This window comes from Carex rostrata, chromosome 1 (assembly GCF_964058835.1).
Source record: "Carex rostrata chromosome 1, lpCarRost1.2, whole genome shotgun sequence".
NCBI classification, from domain to species: Eukaryota; Viridiplantae; Streptophyta; class Magnoliopsida; order Poales; family Cyperaceae; genus Carex; species Carex rostrata.
In genome coordinates, this window is record NC_135918.1 from 611,077 (window position 1) to 635,993 (window position 24,917).

A 24,917-nucleotide genomic window follows, 5' to 3' on the forward strand; every position below is an offset into this window, starting at 1 on the left:
CATATTGGACCACAGTGTGTGGAAATTGTGTAACCCAAACTTTAGCAAATGCAGAGATCAAAAACAGTACATTGCATCTAAACATTACCAGAAATTGAAAATGGTGCATTGGATCAAAAGGTACCCATGCAACAATTGACACTCTGAAATAATTCTTTTAACCCACAAATTTCACACCAAGAATTTTGTAATTAGTACCCATTTGATGTCATATTCCTTTCCAAAGATAAGAAGAAAGACAAGCTAAGTTTATGTTAAAAGACCAAAAATTTCAACCAAAGTTTAGCTACATATAACTCTGACAATAAACTAGGTTATATTTTGCAACTGATTCAAATTTAAATTTTCAAGTCTCACAATGTTGAAAAAGATCTCAACTATGTATAACACATCAAATCAAGTGGAGCAATTCAATACTACAGAAGCACTAACAACTATGATTTTTTTTTTTTTTAAATTTAAATATAATATGAACACAAAGAATTATCAACTCACCAAATAATTATGAAAAAACACTCAACAACCAAAATAAGAGGGAAAACATCTCACTAACCTCAGTAGATCTATTGCAACTTGCAAGTCATGTTTTAAGTTTCTCTCCAGTTTTCATTTTTGTGGAGAAGCTCCTGAAATTTTGACTTGTATGCAAATTCAAATAAAAGAACAACATAGTTATGTCTGACTCTGACATTTAATGGACATAAAACTCCACTTCATTGTTCTGAGTGGAAAATATTTTTTTTTATTGAGCAAAATAGTTGACACCATTATTATCTAATCTAACAAATACATTATTATTACCTATCATATGTATCAGGAACATTAACTGAAGTCCAAAGATTGTAGTCATCCATTCTTAGTGTAAAAGAGCTTGAGCTAGGTTTTCCACCTCCACCATAGACCTCCATTGTGAAACCAAAATTAGGAATTTTTCATTTGAGACCAAAAAATTGGGAGTACGGAATTTGCAGTACCACTATACCACTATTACAGTTCCAATACCACTCAAGACCAAATTTACGTCATTAACTTGGCTTCTTTGGTGCTTAATTGCAAAGGAGAGTATACGAATTCATGAATACTTCTACCACAACATACCTTGGCAATTTCTGAAGTGTCAGTCATACTATCAAAGCTCCTAAGACACACCTTTACAATGCCCCTTTGCATGAACACTGCTGCACCTATGGGCCTATTTATCAGAGACGACCTTAGCCAAGATATTAAAATCCAGTATGATCTGAGCAGGCACACCTGAACCCATAATCTACTTGATACAATGGATATCAATAAATTTCCAAGCATCAGCTAAACATTTTCATATATGGATTATGGATTCATACTTTTTGGATAATTTTTAACTTTTATTTTTATTCCTATTTAAGTTTTTGAGATTTATTACCTTAAACCAGCAGCAGAGCTTCTCCTGCTTAGTTCCAAGCTGATTTCGTGACTCAGATTTGAATGCCCATCTGACCTAACTGCCTGAAATATCAATTTCCAATTTATTTCCAAATAAAAAGCTCTTCTATTTATTTTTAATAAGCTTCCCAATAGTTGTACTAGAGTTCCAGTAGGACCTATACCCAAACAAAGAATCATGGCGTTGAATCTCAGTATAGTTTTCTACCATAATTATATGATGCATTGCCAATTCAAACTGACTTGTAACTTTAAGGTTACAAAACAATAAGCAATTGGTCCATGCTTCAGAAAGCAGTTTGATCAGTAAGACGCCAGCTAGTCAAGGTCTTTGTTCCTTGATGAGAAAACAAAAATAGAAGTAATTATGTATCTAATTAGATTTTCTTTAAAGTGACTAATAAAGAAAAAAACTAAAAGAAAATTACCAGGCACTCTCCATATAATCCTCTTCCTAGACAAAGTCTGAAGGGATTTTTAACCAAAGTGCCAGCCTCATTCTGCCGTGATATAAGAATAGATCTCCCTTTGGCTATTAAGGCACTGGTATCAATCTCCAGTAGCTATCAGCAACATCTCTTGTTAGATAAACATAGTAGTACCTTATTAAAATATAGAGTACACTACCATACAAGTTCTAGCAATTTCAGCCCATGTGCTTTCCCATGCTGAAAAATCTCTGTCAGCATATAGGTACTAAACCTAACTGGCACAGAACAATAATGATACAATTAATAGGTCTTTGTAGTGCACTCAAGACCAAATTGAAACTTGATATGCAATAAATTATCTCAATAAAAAAAGGGACAGGGTAATGAAAACATTAAAGCAAAACCAATAAAATGAACACTCACCTTCAAATAGCACAATTCCATGCCCATAAATGCCCCCCACCCCTCTCTCAAAACATTCCCCACCAGAAAGTAGAAGGCAGAGAAGAAGTAAACCTGGTCAAAAAGATGAGGATTTACAATGCAATTCAGTTTTGCACGTAGGTCCCTGATCCCAGCATTGAAGTACTTTATGTCAGGTAACTTCCACTGGCAAAGATCAGAGTCTTCTAAGTATCTAAGAAGATATGTAACTCTCTCTAGTTCTTCTGTGTCCAACAGTCTCTGAGATCCCCCCTACAAAACAATCCAAGAGGTGGTCATTTTTCTAAATACCACTGATCAACTTAACTTGACCTTAAGTTTTGCAATTCAAACAATTATTAAATATGGTAATTTACAATCTTAAATACTAGCCTAGGTGCATTTTACCGTACTGAGAGGAGGGGACCAAAATTTTCAATTTACAATAACATACAGATATTTTAAAAAGTCAGGATACCAAAAACATCTATTGTAAGTTACTTATAGTATTACATTTCCACCATGCTCATTGCTGGTCAATTCTATATCTTGACCACTTGAAATGCGGATAAGATACGCTAGAGGAATCACATTGATAAAGCTGACATGATGTTAATCAACCAACTTTTCTAAAGCTTTAATAATACAAGTAGATAAGTGGTTGCTTTAATAATACAACTTTTCTAAAAGCTTTAATAATACAAGTAAACATACAAGTCAGGCTCAGTAAAAGTAGTCACACTCAGTAAAAAAGTAACATGAACTGCTAACAGAACAAATAGTAAACTACCAGGTTGTGGTATCCTCGGTGATATTATGCCTCTTTGGTTTGACAATTGCAAGCTTTTTTTTTTATCAAAAGCTAATATATATAGTGTAAATGTGTAATAACTGATATATAAAACACTCAGAGACCACAAATGAACACAAAGCTCAAACGTAAATACAAACAGCCTCAAAGTTAGCTTCAGTACAAACTTCCATGTACACTGATGGCATTACATTTCCCCAACAAGCTTTCTTCTTAAATCCTACTAGTAAAGAAAGACACAGAAATACTAGATATTCTAAGGATCTCATACTTACATTCCCATGAAGCTTAGTAGAGAAATAATCAAAAGTGGCTCTGGCGCTGCTTCTGGTGGTATCTACTTGCAGATCAAGGTTAGATGAGCGTTTCTCTCTCATCTTAGAAAGCCTGGTGATTGTAGATTGGCGATGATCGAATGCAATCACACTGCGCAAAAACAAAATTTCAAGCACTAATTAATGTTCCCCTTTTTTTTCCTTTCACATGAATCCAGGGCTAGATCACTGAACTTTTAACTTCATAATTCTTGGTCCATAGGCTAGTTATATGGCTGGAAATTGTCGACCTCTCCAAGTTAAGACAAGCTTGGGTTAATAAGTCAAGTCCATATTGGATCTGACCCATTAATGCTTGAATCTTTTCAAATGAAAAGATTTGCTCATTAATAACATCATAGAGAGAGAGAGAGAGAGAGAGAGAGAGAGAGAGAGAGTATTGTAACAAGTTAAACCGGCAAATATAACAATTTGGCAATGATGAGCTGGTCAGGTCGAAGCCAATACCCATTCCTTATTTGCATTTCTTAAGTAAGCAAATACCAATTCAACCCATATCATAAGGGGTTTGGTTGACGAGATTAAATTTCTGCAAATAAAGATTGAAGACCACATTCATTCTTCCTTAATCTTAGTATTTTGATTGACCAAAAAGAGATCAATTTGTCATACCAAGGAAAAAAATGTGCGAGCTCAAAGGAGAAATCCTTTGGACCGACGAAATCTAGAAGATAGCATGTTTTGACACCTGCAAGCTTGAAATCTTCCACCCTTTGTAGAATGTAGATAATACAAGTTAAAAAAATATTTTGACAAAAAGGAAAAACTATTGGTTAGGTGTTATTTGCAAAATGACAAATAGTTTAAAAAAACCATCATCCGATGTTTTGTCAACTATGTAGTTGCTTTTAATCAATACGGTTAGTAAAGAAGGTACTTAAGGCCGGGATTGATAACACACAGTATGCAAGCAGCCTCATTGCCTTAAAAAGAGGTGAGAGGTGAGAGGTGATAGCCGATAGGATGCATTAACAAGTAACAACTAAAATAAGAGTTTAAAGAGTAAAATCAACTCACTTGAAAGGGTGGACGGAAGAGAAAGGGAGAGGGAGAAAAGGGAGGTGGAGCTTGGAGTGAAAAAGAGAGGCGAACAGAGCGGCGTATGCGCCAGAGAAAGAGGGATAGTTGTACAACGCCACGTTCAACCCGCCTGTTTCTCTTCCTCTTTCAATGAAACATCTAATGGCGTCTAAGGCCGCTTCCGACCGGAAACCTCTACCTCCACCTCCACCTCCACCTAAAGCTGTCTGTCTTCTCCGGGTTCCCCTCAGAATACGGTACATGGAGATGGAGTACAACCTCTAGGCTCTAGGCTCTAGGCTCTAGGCTCTAGGCTCTACCGCTCTAGCTCCACCAATTAGAGAGGTCCGGAACTCCGGACCCTCGGGTTGGGTTGGTATTTAATTTGGAATTTTTTATTGATAGAGTACAGTACATTACCGCAATTTTTATTCATAAGAAATCAAATAAATAAAATATTAAAAATAAGAAAACTTAGCTGATAATTTTAAAAATAAGAAGGCAACGCTACTATTCGGAGTTTCTGCGGAACATCAAATAATCATGAATCTCCTCCTTAAAATATATATATATAAATAGCGGAAAGACTTAAAAAACCTATCTTGAATAACGAAAGCTATCCTACATAGAAATTTTTATTTAAAAAATTATATTTTATATTTCTACTAATTATCAACATTATCTAAAGTCTCCTAGAGCAAAAAGTAATACAAAATTGATCAAGGAATTAGATTATTTATATTAAATCAGTACAAAGTCCAAATTGCTATTCAAAATATCCCTAATAATATCATAAACTATCTATGTTATTCCATTCAAAATAACCGAAGCAACATGATATAAACTATATTTTTTTTCTATTAAAAAAAAACCTAAGCATCATGAAATAAACTATCTATCTTTTTCTATTTAAAAACAAAATCAATATGGACCTTGAAAAAATTGGTTTTTAAAATTAATTTTTAGTTGGGCTTTTATATAAAAGCCTAAGTAGCATAGCGTGTGCTATAGCGAGTTGCATGTAGCATAGATAGCGGACCGCTATAGCGGTTGTAGCTGAAACAACACACTTTTATTCCATAGCTTAGCGTTCAAGGTCCCAAAATCCTATTGCATCGCTATAGCACGCTATTTAGAACATTGCTGATAAATCAAATTATATAGTATTCCATCTATTTTAAAAATATATATATATATATATTTTATAATATTTTAATACAAAAATAAATAAATCATAACATTTTCTGTTTAATTATAAAAGCACAAATCCGGAGAATTTATTTTTCGGAAACACAAATTCAGAGAATACTTCTCCGGGAAGATATTTTTGAATCCAGATAATAATTTTCCAAAAAGAAGGCTTGGATCTGGAAAATTATTCTCCAAATTGAGTAGATTTCGATTTTTTTTCAAATTTGAATATAGAATGTTAAATTTTATATTCTTTTAATATTAATAAAAATTTTGGAAAATGGAACAACAATCTTGTTAGATCGCTCAGATTATCACTTTTCTTAAAAAAAACATTGAATGCGGTGTATTAGAATTTGATCTATGTGATCACATATTCCTATTCGGTTTGCAATGCAAATAAAAAATTTATATTTGATCAGATAAGTAGTTTTGCATTTTCGACTACATATTCGGTTGTATATTATCACATATTATCGCATATATAAATTCTCATTTTAAAATCTGCATATATAAGTCTGTATAAAAATATGTATATACAGACCACATACCTCATATGCAGTGACCTTCCGTATATCGCATAGAAATCGCATTTAAAAACATTGACTATATGTAAGTTGGGAGTAGTACAGCTTTAATTGGATAGATAAAAAAGTTTCCTCTAAAGTCTAAATTATGAAGCACTCATATTGCTCGATTTTGATCAAAACGGGGAAAATAATTGAGTAATACCTACTCACCCTAACGAAGTAGTCCACTTCGAATACTATTGAGCTAAAGGCATTGCATCATCATATATACAGAAACCAGTATCGGTACTGAATGTCACATCTGCGTACCATGGCAGCTCAAAAGTTCCTACTGGTTGAAAGTTGAGAACACCATTCTCACGCAAAAAGCATTTGGAGACTATCAAAGCTTTTACGTCCATCAGAAATAACAACTTAAGAATCACGTCAAAAATTAACTCAAGAGCTTGGCATGTGGGTCTTTCAATAATGACGGAGAAAAGAAACAGTTTAACCTCACTATTTAAAGTTCATCTCAGCATCTTGTGTAAAATTATACAATGAACGAGGCACTCTAACCGCCACACTACAACACCGAAAACAAGGGGAAAAAAGAAGAGCCAAAAACAAAAAAAAAAAATTATGACCACTCTAACCATAATTACAATGTAGATGTACTTCCCAAACTAGCCATGTTGTACATGGCTAACCCAAGAGCAACCAAACCCAACTATTGAAAACAAAACCAAAACCTATTACAAATTCTATCAAAGGAAAACCAGCCGGTTAAGATAATTAACCTAAGGGGTTCTACCAAGTTATATATAATATTATCAGCGAAACAGTTCGGGGAAAGACCACATAATAAACTTTGCATAGGTGTCAGTTTCGAGAAACTCAATGTGTGCCGCCCGGCCAATTAGTGTATTTAAATTTCTCCCTTGTGAGGAGGTGTCAAAATTTACGTCACATCGCATAAGAATTCGTTTTTCAGAAGTAGGCGCTCGAAACTGATCAAGACAGCTGTTAAGCATATCTGTGAAAACCTCTGCCTTTTTTGAGTTGTCAAAAGATGACAAGTGACATAGCTCAATCCGGGCCGAGTGGTACGGGACATAGCCATCCTGTACGGGGGATTTTATTTCATCATCAAAATTCTAATTAATTGAAACAAAAATACAATCTGCAAGCATTACAGTTCCAAAGTTTAAACTTAACATGTCAAGTGCAATTACCACAAAGTACCCATAACATTATGGTATGGGTTAGTGATGAAACTAATTTGCAGCACAACCTCAACCCCTCAACTCCAAATGGTTGCAATTATGGTCAGTCAAAACTGAATTGAGGCTAAACCACAACTTCAATTTTTAATTTCCTTTTATGCAACTAAAAGATTTTAGCTCAATTAAGAAACAATCTAAACAATCTGGAATTGATTTATCAATCACTATGCAATTAATCACCAGAATTTAAATGGCTTGAGCACCCCTAAGATTTATGTTTCAACACATCTTTAGTCACCAATTGGGATAACCTATTAGATATTGATGTTTAAATTTGGAATTACCTGAGGTGATGATAAGAGCATTATGTTCTTGAAATTTTCTAATGTCTTCTCCTGAAAAATAATTAAAAGAAGAGAGACGAGAATCAAACTTCTGAAACCTAGAAGGAACATTTTTTTGATCTTTCAAAATATATCATATCTGAGCCACTGCGATAACACCACTTTTAGGCCTCTTTATTTCTCTTTTTCTTTGGATTATTCCGTGTTTACTAACATGATTGAAGTTGAGGCTAATTGAGGCATAATTTACAGCCAATTGGGAAGTTGGATATGCTAGTGCTTAATTGAACAATGGTAGATTAATTGGGATTTAAACAGGTCTAACAGGTAAGTACAGAAATTTGGTACCTTGCAAAGCTTGTAAAAGAAAGTATTGTAGAGATCAGTTTCATCTGTCATTGTGAGCTGATGGATGCACTGAATTTTGTTGAATTTCTTTAGGAGCCACAATCCAGAGTTGAATAGTGAATTAGAGCTGTAACAATAGCTAAGGTGGGGCCCAGAAATCGACATGTAGGTATACAAGTTCTTCAGATATGGACCCATTACTGTCTCTGTTCAACCAAGGAATAGAATAAGTAAATAAACATTTAGAAAAAAAATTCATTTAGTCAAGTTTCAAAAATTAGAAGTCATACAACAAGGTAAGAGAGTTGGCCTTCCAAGTACCAAAATGTTCATTAATTCCACACGGGAATCACCCCAGCTAATTAGTATGCCAGAGTACTATGATACTAGCTTCACCAAAAGAAACCAAATGAGGCAAAAGTTGTCAAACCAGTATCAGAAGATTTCCATATGTTTTGCATAAAGGTAAATTATGAGTACAATATGCAAAACATAATACATAGGTTTGATCATAAAAGCATGTGAAATGAGAAGAGAAATGGCATACCGGCAAGGGCACTTCTGATGATGATGTTACCAATGGAATGGCCCACAAAACTGAGCTTGATTTCCTTGCAACCGCCATACCGAGCCAACTTATCGACCCGCTTGCGAACAAAGGTGACCACCTCGTCTGCCAGTCGGGCACCCATCTCCCTAAAGTCCCCTGAGGTCTTCTCCTCATTTGACTCTGACATAAGACAATCCGCGCCAGGATCCAGTAACAGCCATTGATTTCTCACAAGTCGAAGATCTAGATGATGACCCTGTATTAGCATTTCACACAGGTTGCTGTAAATTTCTAGGAGTCTGCTAGAAGTGCAAAAATTCATCCTGTTTTGGTTGCTCAGTATATTTCCAGGGTTTTGCAGTTTGAAACTATGTTATATTATTCAATCAAAACATTCTTATGTGTTTGTACCTACAAATCATAAACCAAGGAATCTAGTCATGGATTTCAGTACTGGTCATTGTAACCTTAATTACCACCTTTTCTTTCTTTCAATCATTTTACTGTTGTTTTGTTGTTGTTGTTTTCTCTTATATTTCTTCCCTTTTCTAGGTGCCTACCTGAAATCCATGCACAAAGACAACAGCCCGCAGCACACGAGCAGTTCTTTTAGCATTACGAGTCTTGGTTAAGATGTTAGTTTCTTCTTTATGTAGGGGAAGTACTATTGTGCTCGCCTCACTCTGGTCAGAACTTGGGGGTGAATTGTTGACAGACGAACTATGTTGTGGTACAATCATTACATGTTGCTCTATCACAACAATTGGTATGCGTGAAGGGTCTCCAAATATTTGCATATCCTGTATAGATCTCGAGCTGATCTGCATGACCCAGTGAATTTTCTAATATATTAGCTAAAAAATGAATGAGCATTTAACAATGTATATGCCAGTGCCTAAATTTTTAATACTATACAAGGCTAGCATTGTTGCAACCCTAAGCTATTATCTTCTTCTTCTTCTTTTTTTTGAGGAAACCTAAGCTATTTTTAATACTATACAAGGCTAGTGTTGCAACCCTAAGCTATTATCTTGGTTACTTATAATGTGTTCAAGCTATGCCTTCAAATTTGATGAAATAGTTCACACAATCTATTATAGGACCCAAGGATGTTAGAAACACAGATAGCATGGCACATACCATCCTTTGTTGTAATGGGCCCTGTAAATTTTGTCCTTTCAAGTTGCACAGATGCAATGATTTTTAGTTACACCCAGAGTGAAGTAGGAAAGGATAAAGAAACTGTATGCAGGTAATAAACTTGCCTTCATTTGGCCGATGCTTTTTCTATGTAGTTCAGCACGTGCGATAGCAGCTAGTGTTGGCTACAGAAATAATTTTACCATTAGAGGTGTATATAAAGAGTATAACGCTCTCAAACTTCAAATCACAATGTATGAATTTCTTCTAAGGTAGTCATAAAAACTAACAATTTAAAGCATGAGATGGTCACCTCCCAGTGACCAACCCAAGGCAGCAATCAGTGGTATTAGTAAGACTTAGTAAAAGTTTAAACAAAGAAAAAGGAACAAGGGATGAGTTGGGATCAAATTTTGGTTAGTGCAGGACTCAACGCCAATATCAGCTTTGCCAACCCTAACAGATAACTGATAGCATTATGATAAAATGTATTACATCTTCAGGTATCTTGCGTGAAGCAACCATCTTTCCTATAGAGTTCCGGTGAGACGATTCGTCTGTACCGCTTCTCAGGTATCGATGGGGGATCTCTATCTTTGAATGAACTGTCCATATCGACCATTCAGTTTTTCTATCATTGGCCCACACATCATGCAAATAATCCACTATCTTAAATCTATTTATCCTGTACAAGGGCAACATAAATCTCCATAATAAGCATCTAAAGTTTCTAAAAGAACTGATAGGCACAATAACTATTGCATCCTGATTCACACATATCAAGACCGTTTTGCATCCTAGTTACTTTTGGTACAGGCAATTAAAAGAATGTTCACAAAACCCACCTGGTAAACAATAATACATCATCATCTTGTTCTGTGCCAATCAAGTCCAGCATATATATATGCATGCAATATGAATTTTTGCAAATCTCGGTTAGCACCAAGATAAATATTTTGTTGTGAGCTGGATCTCTCTAAAACCAAAAAATGGTACCTGTGGTATCGCAAAAATGCATTCCATACAAAAGAAAGCTGGGTGCCAAGAGTATGAAATAAATCAAGAAGCTCCTCCTTCGAAAGAGTATGGAGCATCACATTATTGTCGAGATCAACCCCACCATCAGACCTCTGCACAACATAAAACAAAGATAAATATGTCTAAAATGTGAAGTCAGCTTACACTGAGACACTAAATACATAAGCCGTACAAGAAAAAGGACCAAATCAATACCTAAAAACTAGCAACTATCAAATCAAGCAAAAGATAATTTCACCTTTCTCATTAAACTTTGCTGCACTTATTTTGGGAGGTTTGGCTCGCAAGAGTTTAACAAATCCCAAATATCAATTTTTGGTAAAACCTTAATGTCTGTAATTGAATTTCAATCTGATATGCTTGTACCAAAGGTAATTCAAGCTTGCACCCACAAATCAACAACAGCACTGAAGTGCCATCAATTCCTTACAAAACCTGAGGCATCACATACACAAGTTCCAGGAAACTTCTCACATAATGTGAAAATATCCTCACCGCTCCTCAATTTATTAAGATGCAAAACTAATATGCAGTTCATTCAGATTTTGCAGGAGTACATGTGCCAAAACTTCAAACACACAAAAAAAAGAACAAAAACAACAAAGGAACAGCTAATAAATGGTAAACCTCAAGAAAGTTATGCAAAATTCCTGCTAATTGCCCAACACCCTTATTTGTTCCGGATGACCCAATGCTATACAACGGTACCCCGGCTCGTGAAGCAACAATTGTCTCGTATTTACCAAGGGTAAGGTCAGCATCACACAACTCATCTACTGTCTGACCAACTGCGTCACTAATCTTTTGCAGTTCTTCTAAAAGTATCTCACGAGAGGCTAAAAATGACTTCACAATCTCGATTGCTTTTAGACCCGAACCTTGCCCCAGCACCTGCCCAATTACATTATTCCATTATAAACATCTGTGGACTGTGGTTACTAAGAGTAAAACATTAGTTGGCAATTAATCAAATTATATTTATCGATGGACTACTTATATTAGTTTGTACCAAATGATATCCAAGAATTTTCTGTGGACTCTGGATACCTAAGATAAGTCAAAGTTATGAAAGAATTATCCAAATGATAATGTAATAGTATACTTGAATCAAGCCAGCAGTCATATCAAATGATATCCAAGGGATTGGAACAACTTCATATCTTATGTAGGAAAGTAAGGCAAGCTATATGGTACCTGTAAAAGTATGGCTATTTTAAAACTTCACCTTGGAGAGTGGTATTAGGTAGTATGGGGTTAGGTTTGAGATATACTTGCACAATGACTGAGTCATCATTGGTTTGTAGATTTTGGCATACTATCATTACTCGTACTATCATCGGTTAGATTAATACCACTATGCGTCACCTGGTAGAACCATTCATCGTACTATTATCGGTTAGATTAATACCACTAACACTGGGATTAAATTGAATGAAATTAAAGTACCTGATCAACTGCTCCATTTTCTCCATCATTTTGCACAGCCTTGGTAGAACCATTCATCAAACTAGAATGTTTCAATTCAAATAATTAATTAGAATGGGTCAAAAGAGTTGTTTCATGTACTAGCAAACGTTATAAAAAATAACCATAAAAATCACTGCAGTACAGACAAATTCAGCACAGAGTGTCAAGGCACATCCAATAAAGCCCTTCCATTCTCAAAAGTACAGAGCGAATAGCAGCAGCAAAGGAAAGTTTTAGGCATTCAAAGAAAATGAAAACAGAGAGAATTACAATTTCATTGTGTCTTTTCACATTTGATATTAAACCATAATATAACATTTGCAGCTTAACAAGGTACATCCAAAAAGACCCAAACTACCACACCTTTCATTTTTACTGATAAGTTTAAGTACTAGCACTAGTAATAATTGAAAATTGCAGCTTTTCAAAGAGATCTGAATATGTCTAGAGTAAAAGGTCTGCAAATTAAAAAAGAACAAAAAGATGTCAAAATTGAAGGAAAAAAATCACAAACCTGTGTACCTTCAGAGAGGATTTAGTTCCTGATTTGAGATAAGCAATGTGCACTGAGAGATCCACAAGCACCGCATGGAATATATCAAAGTGCACAGGGCAGTATGAGTGCAGCCCCATGAGGGTCTTGCAAGGCAGCCTAAATTCATGTACTGAAGATGAAGATGAACCTGATGAGTCTTGCATGTCGATCCTATACCAAAAAGAAAAAATGTTAAAATTACAAGCAAGTTACTTTTGATCTGTACATAAGGCATGCAAACTATGCTTATATAAGGACATGGCTTACTCTTCTGGAATTGTCTTTATTTCTACTTATATGAAGTTATCCAAACTATGCTTTTAATCCAACACTTTTGTCTATACTTGGATCAGGCAATGCAAGCCTGACAGATTGAGATGTGAATTTACCAGCTACAGTAGTCTATAGTGGGTTGGTACACATGTTGGGCTTACTATAATCCTTTCACTATTTGTGAGTGAAGAAACCAGGTCCATTTCAAGCCTTGGCCTTTTTTCTTATATATTGAATGGATATAGGATCCTTTGTTGGTACGTTCACTTGAAAATTAGCCATTGAAAGTGTTTAATTTCTAAATCCATTATTATTAAAAATGATCAGATCCTGTTTATGAATTTGCACTTTATCAAAAAAATTGAAACTTCGAGATGTCTAAAATTAATAAATTTGATCAAAGCAAATGTCATTTTGCAAAATTTGACCAGTAAGCTATCTATATGTCCAACAAGACAACTGTGATCTTCTTCAGTTTGGAACTCCTTTTTTGGCCTGATTTGAAGAATATTGTCAACATTATATCCTATCCTTAACAAAAACTATATGGTGGCTTAGTCTGATACAGATCCAACCCCAAGTGTATATTACCAACCCTAATAATTGGATCTTCTTTTCTCACGTACGTATTTCCCAACAGTGGGGTGTAGATAAGCTCAAACTTCAATATCACTGAAGAAGTTGATGGAACCTGAATGAATAGAGCACACAAACTGTTAGCTTTCCTTCAGAACATATTTTTTTTCTATTTTAACCCCTGAATCATAATGCCAAATTAGGTCATTTACAACATGCAATCAGGGAAGAAAGCAATGAGAAGTTCTGTGAGATCTGAAACAAGATCTTAACAGAAGAAAAAATACTAATTCTTTAATATCAGAAAGAAACACATGCATTCAGCAAAGTTGTGGCCAGCCTTTCAAAACCAGCTTCAAGACCAAAGGTCATCTGCTGATAGACAACACAGATGGTGAAAGTGATTTCAGAGACTAAGAATGGCATTTCAAAAGCAGGCTTAGGTTTATGGTTTGTTGTTGATGTTGGCTACTGTGGTTGAATTATGTATAAAAAGGATGGAGTATCTTTAATAAAAGAAGCAGACAAAAATAATCCTACTTAATTTGAAGTAATTTTTTTACAGCATTGCACATTGTTCATAATATCATAGATGTATATTTGAAATGCAAGAAAAAAAAAATCATTTTTTGAACGGTTAATGAATCTTAACCATAAAAGAAAAGTTCAAGGAGAGAACCTCATCTTCACGCATGATCAAGTTGAAAGAAACCATGACAGAGAGGTAGACATCTTGTCTGGAATATTTGATACGAAAGGGCTGAGTGTAGAAGCTGTTGTCAGAATCATCTATCCTCCAGACTCCCAGTGTTTCCTCTGCAACTGCTTCAGGAGCTGCACAATCCACCTAACAACGTCAATTTCCTATTATTAGCTCAAGGCCAACAATGTTTACAGTTTAGGTCAAATCATCAACTTTGTAAATCAAAATCATCATGTCTTCTTTGAAAAGGTTTAATTTGAATGTCAGATTGGTCATTTTCCCCATTCCTTCATGCTTGTACGAATTTTTGGGTTTCAATGTTGCTTTTTAGGTGGGCTGGAGTTGCCTGTAGTGGCAATAACATTTCCCTAATTCCTGGGGTTGTCTTCAGTTTTATGTCTTTGTAGTTTGTTCAGTACAGAGAATTAGTGAGGCATGAGATACTTTTCATTTTTCTTTCGCTTTATTACTAATTACTGATAAAATAACTAGGCTATCTAGAGAACTTGCTTGTCCTATATAGGTGAAGACCTGAAACTGCTATGCTTTAGACAGCATGACAATATATTATACTAGTTGCACTGGTGTTACTGCAACTTACATGTAAAGTATATGTAATTGGAAAGTACGTTTTAAATATCCAAAAGAAAAAAAATTTAAGTTTATGCTTTGTACATGTACTCTTCTGCAAAAGGAGTTGCAAAAAGAGGATTCACTATTCTAAAGTTAAACATGAACATTTATGTTTTTCAAATGTTGTAAAGAAAATTTAGGGTTACTTGAAAAACCAAATTAGGATTACTCTTCAGAGAAGTTGGAAAATAGCCAAAAGACCCTTAAAAACAACTCCAGATGTATTGTTGAATTGAGGATTTAGGCATTCCTTCACAGATAAAGGGATGTTAAAATAAAAGAGTTATCAACCACATTCAAACTGGTACTTGTTTCAAAGGCTTGTTTAAATTTTTTGCAAACTGGTACTTGGATCCAATGACCACTAACACAGTCTCTAAAAGTTGCATGAATATTGAAATCCTTCTAAAGTCAGATTAAAATAAAGTTGGTTTTGGACTATTGGTACTTCTTCTCTTTCTATTCTATTAAAGCTAACTTCTAGTGGGAACTTCTATATAATTAATCTTTATAAAGTACTTTACTAAAAATTATCAAGTATCATTCAAGATATCTACATATTTAGTAGCATCAGCAGACACGTTGTCATTTCCTTAGTAGGCATTTCAACATTAAGGTAACACTTCACTACAGACTGCTTTTTCTAAGTACCTCTGATTCCATTTTGTGAGGTCAGGTGGTTTTCCAACACTGACACTCTTTTCCAATTCAGTATAATATTGTTTATTTTTTACAGCCTGCTGCTTAATTGAGAAATCAACATCTAATTCAGGCTCCCCATCATTTGCACCATACCAGTAACACACAGTGCTTGTATATGCCAGTCAGTCTGTACCAATATTGTTCAAAATTTCTGAAAGTCAATAAGCAAAAGTGATCACCTTCATATTGCACGACTCTTGCAGGTACACCATGCCATTCACGACTGGTATCCTCAGACCTAACACTTATCTTCAGTTGGTACCATCTGTAAACAAACAAACACATGTTAGTCCAACTGACAGATAGAATTACAGAACTCAAGAGGATTATACATCCGATTTCATACAGGCTTTTTCGTGACAACTCAATTTTTTATCCTGTTTAACCGTAAATTTAAATCAACATTTGATTGAAGGCCAAGGATTCAATGAACTCGGACAGGAAATATGTGAGATCAGCCGTGAAAAATGAACTAAACCCAAGTGAATTTTACTAAATTACCCTTGTTGGAAGAGGTCGAGGTTGTGAAACCGGTGGATGTAAATGGCGATCTCGTGCACAGTCTCGAACATTTCTGGCGGCCTGAACAAAACCGCGCCTCCCGTGGAGGAAAGTGGAGACTTGGCGCTGGAGACCCTGCTTGAGGAAGGGCTTTTAGGATCCAACCCGATAAGCCGCCTCACCCGCTGTAACATGGCTGGTCAGCTATACGATACTCCTTCCGGACATACATTGAACGGATCTTTGAAAGTCGATCTCCAATTCGGGTGAATTTGAGTTTGTTCCTCTGTCTTCAGAGGATCTAGGGTTTTGGTCGAGCGTAGAGAGGAGCGTCGGGTCGTAAAAGTAGAAAATGGGTTGGGTTTTCTCTGAGAGAGAAATGGCGGGAGAAGGTTGACCCAGTCAAGAGAGGTTAGAGAGAGATGGAGAGGAGATCGGGAAGGGGAGTCGGAAGTCGGAACTCGGGAGTCATGCGGAGACAATAAAGTTTGTGTCTGGAGCTCAGATGCTTACAACCAAAAATTAAATTGATCCGAACGAGGCAGACATACAGATGCAGACACGGACATGGACAGGGACAGCTATGCTGTTGTTCTAGGTTAAAGAATAGTAAGCCCTTGCTATTAAACTAAACTCATGACCCGTTCAACTTCAATCCAGAAGAACAGTTGAATATCTGTTTGACTGTTTCCAATTCCGAAGGCATCAAATCTGGATTTCAGCATTGCTCAAGCTTACATGAACCGTCAGATTAAATCATACGGTTCACGCTGGATAGCAGGATTCTGTTATACTGCCGTAAAATACAGAAGAAGAAAACATTATAATTTATAATAAGAGAAGACACAAGTACGAATGGACCGACGAGACGGGATGGTTTCTTCTTCGAAGAAAGAGGCAGGTGCCCCACTACCTGTCGTCTTTCTCACGCTACAGTGTACTAAAATTGAATTAAATGCCCACGGGGCACGGGTTGTTAATAAAAAAAAAAATGAATTAAAATTATGACATTCTTTTTTTTTTTTTTGGGAATTTTGTTTTGGGTTAAATCTTGATCATTGAGGTCAGCACGTCTGGTATAGTGTCGGATGGACTTTCGGCCGAAGTCTTCCATTTTTATCATCTATCATCTATCTATTATAAAAGCTCGTATGTCACATTAAAAATTCTAATTAATGTTTTATAATACATTTATATCTGCAAATTTTAAAATAAACTGTTGTTGGACCCTAAGTAATTAGAAATATATCTAAGAAATTCAGCATATTAATTTCTTGAGAATTGAGTGAGAATTATAACCTAAAATATTTTTCTTTTAACTTCACTAATAATGGACAGTGATTTTCATAAAATAAAATTTATGATAAAATTCTACTTAAAAAATATTAATTTTGATATATAAAAAACCATTAAAACTAAAAAATGTGAATTTATAATCAGTTTGGCACTCAGATAATAAGTTATATATATTTTAAAAAAACTAGTAAATAAACTAGTTGAACTACCAGTTCGATCAGTAAACCATTAAACCGAAGCTTTAGCGGTTCAATGTTCGGTTCGATTGTGATAACATTTCTTTTAGGAGATACCTTGCTAATTGTTATACTAATTTATGAAGTACATCAAAATATGTTACCGAAAGGAAAAAGATAAAGAAGATAAATAGAAACAAAACAAAGAAAATTAAAATGAGCAAAGCAAGGCCCTTAAAAAATTTAAACTAAGCAGCCATACTATTATATTATTGCAAATCTCAAGATAACAATTGAGTATTTCTTTTTACATTTTTCTTACAATAAGTAAACAATATTGTCACATTTTTTTTTCTTTTCTCATGTTTGTTACAGATGTATTCAAGTATAGTGGACTTCATGAAATCGGGGGGGGGGGGCAAGATATGTAGCCACCTACAAAGGGGACGACAACTTCATCGAACTTGTTTGTAGCCTCAATAATCAAGACGGGGGCTCCTATCCCCTGTCGCCTTCCTCCAATCAGCTACCCTTTGCTCCTTTACCGCCACCTTCTCGCCTCCCGCTCCCCTCCGGGGGAGCAGGGTGATCCACACCGTCAAGTCCCTCCCCCTTCTCTCTGCCTTCTCAACTCCTCTTCGTCTCACTTCTCTACTCTCTTCCACCTTTGTCCACCACAATGGCGTAGTCAGGATTTGAGCCAGGGGTAGACAGAAATTGGGTTTGGATTGGAATAAACTGACGGGTTCACGTTCGAATAAAAGAAAAGAATGCAGGAAAAATATTGAGACCATATACACAATACAGTACAGGAACTGAAATTGTTGAACTAAATATAGAATCAGATGTACTCACCATATGTCGGCAAGGTAGTGCATCAGTATTTCTCAGCTCTAACAAGCAAATAACACAATCCTTCCCCAATTTATCATCCTCTACATTTGTTACCTCCAGTTCAGGCGAGCTGACGAGTCTAAAATTCTCTTTCCCAATTAGGTCCTTCATTTGCAAAGTAATATATTGTGATACTACTCCAAGAAAGAAAGAGTTAACATAGTATTAGACTAGTCTGTGATTACAAAACAAGTAGGCATTAATCCAAAATTGTAATTTGGGGCCTAGAGCTGATCATATACATGGTATCTCTCAGAGATTCGGATGAGGAATTTATGAGAAACCAATCAATTACAATGAAAATTTCAGCAAGTAGTCATAGAGAAGTAGAAATGGTTGGTTGTAAATTGGACTGCATAGATTGCCTATTTTTACTTAGAAAGGACAATATTTGGGATAAAATGAGATGAATTTACCTCAATTTAATTAGTCAAACAGAACAAAACCTGAATCAAATTTTAACTAATTGCATCCACACACAGGCGAAATCCAATGGAAACACCAACCTTTACCTACCTCCCATCGACAGTAGCATCAAAGACGAACGAGACCAGTGACAAGGGCAGAGGTAGTGACAGAGGACTGGAGGAGGGGAATCAAGGGCGGAGCAGTGGTGGAGGGGTGGCAGAGGGGTGGTGTTTCTTCTCCTCTGCCAGTTTACCTTTTCTCCTCTTCATTTCCGGTAGATCGTGGATTCCCTCAGAATCGCTAGATTCGCTACAGTTTCTTCATGCGTTTGTCCAAAAGAGAAACAGATTGAGTTATGATTAGCGAATTTGGTTTTAGGGTGAATCTGTTTTAAGTTAGAGTCAATTAGATCGAGTTTGAGTGAGGGCTAGAAATTGTACCCAAGGGTAGGCACAACTAATTTCAGAGGTAGGCAGAGTAAAAATTTACCCTGTTCTTATTAAAATTTTCAAATTCAGGGGTAGGCAAGTGCCTACCTCTGGTGTACATTGGCTCCGTCTCTGCCACCACTCCTTCTCATCAAGAAACCCTAGTCGCCATCAAGCCCTACCCCTCATTGTCCCCATCTTTGCTCCAATCCGTCGGAAGAATAGATATTAGACGATAATAGCCCTAGTCGTCATTTCTCTCGTCTATCGGCATTTTCCTGTCCTCCTTCACCATTATTGGGAGAATAGCGTTAGCGGCAATAGTCCTAGTTGTCATCCCTCCAATCTCCTAACATTCCCACCTCCGCGCTTGGCTAGCTAATGTTGAAGGTCATAGTGTCTACCACTAAAGGAGAGGGTTTGTTTATTTTGTTGTTTTAGTTGTGTTTGTGTTGTTATATGTTAAGATTTAGAAGTTGATGTTTAGATCTGGATGCTTTTTTTAGATGCTGATGTAGTTTGATGCGTGCGATGTTCTAAATGTAGAACGACGAATGTTATTTTACATTTTAATTAATAAAAATTATACTTGGCAGCCATTGCCAAGAGTTTCAAATAAAAAAAAAAAGTATAACCAAGACGGGGAGACTAGAGATGGAATACTCGGCACTGAAGGTAGCAAAAGGATCCATGACATGGCATACTATTGCGTGGCCCAGCAAAACATGATGCGATGCTCTTTACAGTCTCAAAAGCAACCGGCCATGTTGACACTCAAATCGGGTTAGCACCAACCATCATAATTTTCCCCTATTAATGCTAATAAACTTTATTTTTCAATGACAGGTAAGCCTTGGTTAAAGATACAGAGGTGGCCCCAAAAATGGTAAAGTTCATTGAAATGAATCCATTGGAGTCTCCAAGGACTCACATATTCATGTAGTAGGGTATTGGACCGCTTTGCTATTTGATCTATACGGGGAAATCCCTTTCTTTTATGGAGGAGGATCAGATAAAGAATAGCTGACGGAGAGGCTGGAATGGCATAAAGGCAACCAAGATGGCTACTTAAACTAAACATGGCGCACAGATACTGAGAGATTGATACTTTTAGTATTCAAATTGGCACTTTCATCAGATTGGTATGAGTTTTCATATCCCAAGGGCAATGGTCGGTTGTTCCACTTTGGCTTGCACTTGCTGGCGGATAGGTGACAGAGGTTGCGTCAGGCTGTGGAGGCATCTCGACAGTACAGTCTTTCCCAATTCTCTAATGAGTTCTACGAGTTCTCCAAAGAACACACAGAAACATATCCTGGTAATTGCAACAATTTGAAATTAGTTTTGTAATCTTCACCATCAAATTTCTGAAAATTTGAAAGAAATGAAACAACCTTATATATTGATTCTTCTTAATCTTTTCTTTCGTCTTCTTTTTTGCTGAAGGATTTGCATGGGTGCGATGCAAAGATGAGAAGATCCAAGATTGCAAAGCTTTTTTCAAGAGCATCAAAGTGCTCACTCGGAGCGGGAGGCACTTTGGTGTTGGAGTAGAGTTTGTAAGAATAAGTATGTTGGATCGAGATGCGAATTTTGGTGTTGGAACAGTGTTTTGTTTTTTTATTATATTCTGAAAGGAAAAAAAAAAACATTGGATTATCATTGTCGTATTGATTTGGGGGAGAGAGATGCAGTTAGGTTGGCTGAAAAATTATTCTTCATTAGACGTACTTGTGTTGTTGCTGATTGTTTGTGTTTTTGTTCTATAGTTGTTTAAATTGTGATTGCTTTACTAAAAGTGCATCAAATTTGTTAGCTTTGAATCGTTATTTGGGAGCACAAAGATATAGCACTTACCGGCTATAATATTAATATATGTGCCATTGGTTAGTGTCAGCAGGTGCAGGAGTACGTGTCAATGAGTACGGTATGGGCGGGTAGAGAAATTTTCATATCACTATACATATGAGTCAGTCTTACTCCTGTTTTACTTTTATCTATTAAATTTTGACCTTAATCATACTCTATATTTACCCATTAAATAATATCATATACAATTTAATATAATAATTATATAATTTTTTTTAAATATTAACAAATAAATAAATATATTAAACATATGTATGTAAATATAAAAATTATAATTTTTCTATCCCATTAATTTAAAAATTAAAAATTACGAGTTAAATATAATTATATAAATTATTATATAATTCAATTTTTCCATAAATTACTAATTAGAAAAAATAATATAAAGTGTGGAATAAATTATTTTTATACATTACTTGATAAAAAAAATATATAAAACATTGTGCAAATCAATCTAATCATAATAACAAAAAAAATATAATTATATGTATAAATTAAATAATATCATATATAATTTAATATTTATTAATTATCCTATAGAATAACGAATACAAAATAGCTTAATCATACTCTTATCTGATAAGCTAATAAAAATTATTTTTTACACATATCCATTAAGTAAACAAAAAAAATCTTACCGATGCTAGCCAGCCTTATCGAATACGATAAGGGTCGAATAAACGGCTAAACAGGCTTCATTGGCACCCCTATTTGTGGGGAGACTTGAAGACTTAAAACTAATTAAGGAAGATTAATGAGCTAGGACTCGAATAATTATTATTATTATTATTTTTGAAAACCTTTGCATAGATTGTGAAGTCTACAACTAATTATTTAAAGAAAGAAAATAACTTTATTAAAATAATTTGTTGAATCTACATAATCTGGCTAGGGCACTAATTGGCTAAATTTACAAGCTGCTGAAACCTCGGCTCTTTACCGAAAGAGTTAATGCAATACTAATAATCAAGAGAAATTAAAACCCTTAATTTGATACAAAAAGAAATATACATAAAGGTGAAGTAATGAAGTTATTACCTTTGCAGTAAAACACTTCCAACATTTCCTAGACCGCCCATGCCAAATAGCTCGCAAGCATTCTTCATAGAATATGATCATCTTGGAAATTATATCGCTAAAAAAATCATCGTTTATATATGTAAAGTGGCCTCAAGCTTCTCTCTATAATAATGAGTTTTCCATTTCAACTAAGTGTGTCTATTTATAGCGATGAAGAAGGCACAGAGGATTTCAAAGCACATTAATTGGAACAAACCGCCCGTTGAAATTAAATAACCGCGCCTCGAATGAAAATGCTCATAGTTTTAAAGAAACTGCGCGTTATAGATACACTTTTTTTCTTTCTAAAAACTAGAAAAAAGAAGAAGAATATATAGTACAAATGAACTTCATCAGTTATTAATTTTCAACTTCAAAAAGTGAATTGTTTTAGAAGAATCAAGTCCTTGTTGGAAAATATTTGTACCTACATATATATAGCACGGTTTTATTAGAAAGAAAATGGCATAGCTGCAACTTATTTGAATCAGGCAATAATCTCTATTGATAAATTTCTTGAATTTTTTTTTATAAATGATGTTTTATTTAGGCATCCGATTTTTGAAGACCACCGTTGCAACTTGGGATGTATATAAACCATCTGAATTCCAAAAAATGATTCCTGATTCAAAAGTAAATATTTAATATCTTAAATCAGTATAATAAATAAAACGAGACTAGAAGAAAATTGGGAAAATTTCTAGTGTACCCATGAAAATTAAACATCTTAATATCCAATATCCCCATAAAAATGTAATACTCTTTCTTTTATCCCCATTTAGTCATTAAATTTATTATTTACCCTTCCTCTAAAATGGAGATATCCCTTTAAATTAGCAACATGATGGAATTGAATAAGAAAAGAGAAGCTCGATCTTCTTCATCTTGGTATCTAATTTTTTTCTCCTTCAATGATAGAAATTAAAGTTCTCAACCATTAAGTTAGCTTCTCTTCAAAGCTTCTCTATTAAGAAAATTGAAACGGAAGAGTAAAACTGTCTAATCCACCCAACGACAGGAGCCATCTTCACTACCAGAATGACAGAGGAATTGAAATTTAGAAGATATATTTATTGGAGCTGAGGTTCTACCTTAATTTGCTTGTGACCTCTTTATACATAATAATTATATGAATTTTCAACTGGATTGAACTTGGAAAATTTTTTAATCTATATATGCAGATCGTTGAGGCCTTTTTCTTCATGATTCGGAAGCAAACACAAACACATGTGCGGATTTATTAGATGAACAAATGGATATGTTCATTATGTGGAGAGAAGCTACTGATAATTTTTTTTTTTTTAGGAAAACAAGCTACTGGAATTGGAACCTTCTCATTTACAAGAATATTGAAATATTCACTGATGCCTAACCAAGGCTGATTTATGCATAGTTAATTAGCTGTGGGGTTATTTTTACCTTTGTTTAGTTAATCTAGTTAAATACAGTAGTCGCTATATAAAGCAGATTGTATTTCCTCTTTCAAAATTTCAAATACAATGAAATCAATTACTGTTACAGATGAATATCCTCTAGTTTATCCCTGTTTTCTGGATGCCTCCTTTTTTTTATAAGACCTTAAACATTGGTACTTATTTCAATCGTTAAAAGAGACAAGGTCAAACTTTGTGTTTTGGAATAAAATATATCCTTTATAGAGAAGCTTTGGAGGGAAGCTAAGAGTTTCAGTTTAGATGTCAAGATGAAGAAGATGGAACCTTTTTTTTTTTTTTTTTTTTTTTTTTTTTTTTCTTATTGATCAATTCCATCATGTTGCTAATTTAAAGGGACATCTCCATTTTAGAAGAAGGGTATATTTGTCTAAATAATAAATTTATTGAGTAAATGGGGATAAAAGAAATAGTGTTAAATTTGTACGGGGATATTGGATATTAAGATGTTTTAATGGAGATATTGGTTATTTTAAAAATTTACACAAGAAATTTCCCAAGAAAATTACACTAAATTACAGAAATAGTATTCCTATAGATTTTGTAAAATTTATATTTAAGCTAGCATATAATAGAAAAATTCACTCAGATAAAAATATATTAACCTGAAAACGGAGCTAGATATATATATTCGGCCTGGATTTAATTGCTTGGGTGAAACCCAGTACTAGGTCCATATGAGCTCAGAGAGTCCAATAGGCGGTTGAGTTGAGACAGACAGACAGTCGAAGGATATGACAATTTAGGCTTGCTGGTACGTTGGCATGTCAAAAAATGTGTATGCCAATTTTAGGTCTTCTGGTACGGATGCACAAAGAATTCAATCAAACCTTTTGTCTTCGGACATGTGTAATTATGGATCACCCGGTGTCGGTGAGAAGCCTCAAGTTCATTAATAGAAAAATTGTGTAAAATGACTTTTTGTATTTCAATGGAGAGAAGTCTACGGGCTATTGACATACAATCACTTGGTCAAATTCATATTTATTTGATTTCTAAATTCATGTTTGCATTGATGGAGTTTCTAAGCCTAAAGTGTCATTTATGGTCACTTTCGTGAATTAATGACGTGCCTAAACAATTCGAATTTCATGATTAAATCCTTCACCCTAGTGGTTTAGACCGTAAGCATATGTTAGCCTAGTTTATCCCTAAATA

The 24,917-nt window shown here is 34.9% G+C and overlaps 2 protein-coding genes and 1 long non-coding RNA gene across 6 annotated transcripts; all 3 read right to left on the reverse strand.

Annotated features, from left to right (window-relative positions):
- Positions 1-299: 299 nt before the first annotated feature.
- On the reverse strand, positions 300-4,778 carry LOC144550637 (heat shock protein). 3 transcript variants are annotated; one of them, XM_078298627.1, is made up of 8 exons: positions 4,440-4,778; positions 4,035-4,133; positions 3,363-3,513; positions 2,370-2,549; positions 1,851-1,985; positions 1,403-1,485; positions 1,099-1,267; positions 300-902 (listed from the first exon to the last, which is right to left on the reverse strand). In XM_078298627.1, exons 1-8 carry the CDS (start codon positions 4,703-4,705, stop codon positions 798-800), a joined length of 1,188 nt encoding a protein of 395 aa, XP_078154753.1. In that variant the 5' UTR covers positions 4,706-4,778; the 3' UTR covers positions 300-797. The 3 variants fall into 3 exon arrangements, with proteins under 3 accessions (XP_078154753.1, XP_078154758.1, XP_078154763.1); XM_078298632.1 differs by having other exon boundaries at positions 1,099-1,210; positions 4,440-4,777; XM_078298637.1 differs by having other exon boundaries at positions 1,099-1,192; positions 4,440-4,774.
- Positions 4,779-6,617: 1,839 nt separating this feature from the next.
- LOC144550727 (uncharacterized) lies at positions 6,618-16,759 on the reverse strand. 2 transcript variants are annotated; one of them, XM_078298674.1, is made up of 15 exons: positions 16,179-16,759; positions 15,857-15,942; positions 14,319-14,486; positions 13,690-13,754; positions 12,770-12,961; positions 12,235-12,295; positions 11,416-11,679; positions 10,747-10,880; positions 10,246-10,435; positions 9,876-9,935; positions 9,171-9,431; positions 8,608-8,866; positions 8,061-8,266; positions 7,713-7,763; positions 6,618-7,266 (listed from the first exon to the last, which is right to left on the reverse strand). In XM_078298674.1, the coding sequence occupies exons 2-15, from the start codon at positions 15,887-15,889 to the stop codon at positions 6,976-6,978; spliced, it is 2,235 nt and encodes a 744-aa protein (XP_078154800.1). In that variant the 5' UTR covers positions 15,890-15,942; positions 16,179-16,759; the 3' UTR covers positions 6,618-6,975. The 2 variants fall into 2 exon arrangements, with proteins under 2 accessions (XP_078154800.1, XP_078154799.1); XM_078298673.1 differs by having other exon boundaries at positions 14,319-14,473; positions 16,179-16,698.
- A 1,568-nt stretch (positions 16,760-18,327) lies between these two features.
- On the reverse strand, positions 18,328-19,458 carry LOC144564803 (uncharacterized). The gene is made up of 2 exons (XR_013514748.1): positions 19,061-19,458; positions 18,328-18,623 (listed from the first exon to the last, which is right to left on the reverse strand). It is a non-coding gene; the product is annotated as an uncharacterized LOC144564803 (long non-coding RNA).
- Between the last annotated feature and the right edge of the window lie 5,459 nt (positions 19,459-24,917).

What these genes read in the sequence shown, in the direction of transcription:
- LOC144550637 (XM_078298627.1), bottom strand. Translation starts at nt 4,705, where the DNA reads ATGTACCGTATTCTGAGGGGAACCCGGAGAAGACAGACAGCTTTAGGT. An exon ending in CTCGCACATTTTTTTCCTTG is followed by an intron (nt 3,514 to 4,034) that starts GTATGACAAATT and finishes GTTTTTGCGCAG; the next exon opens with TGTGATTGCATTCGATCATC. An exon ending in ATCCTCATCTTTTTGACCAG is followed by an intron (nt 1,986 to 2,369) that starts GTTTACTTCTTC and finishes TGTTGCTGATAG; the next exon opens with CTACTGGAGATTGATACCAG.
- LOC144550727 (XM_078298673.1), bottom strand. Translation starts at nt 16,372, where the DNA reads ATGTTACAGCGGGTGAGGCGGCTTATCGGGTTGGATCCTAAAAGCCCT. An exon ending in CTCGACCTCTTCCAACAAGG is followed by an intron (nt 15,943 to 16,178) that starts GTAATTTAGTAA and finishes GTTTGTTTACAG; the next exon opens with ATGGTACCAACTGAAGATAA. An exon ending in TCTTTGTGCATGGATTTCAG is followed by an intron (nt 8,867 to 9,170) that starts GTAGGCACCTAG and finishes ATGCTAATACAG; the next exon opens with GGTCATCATCTAGATCTTCG.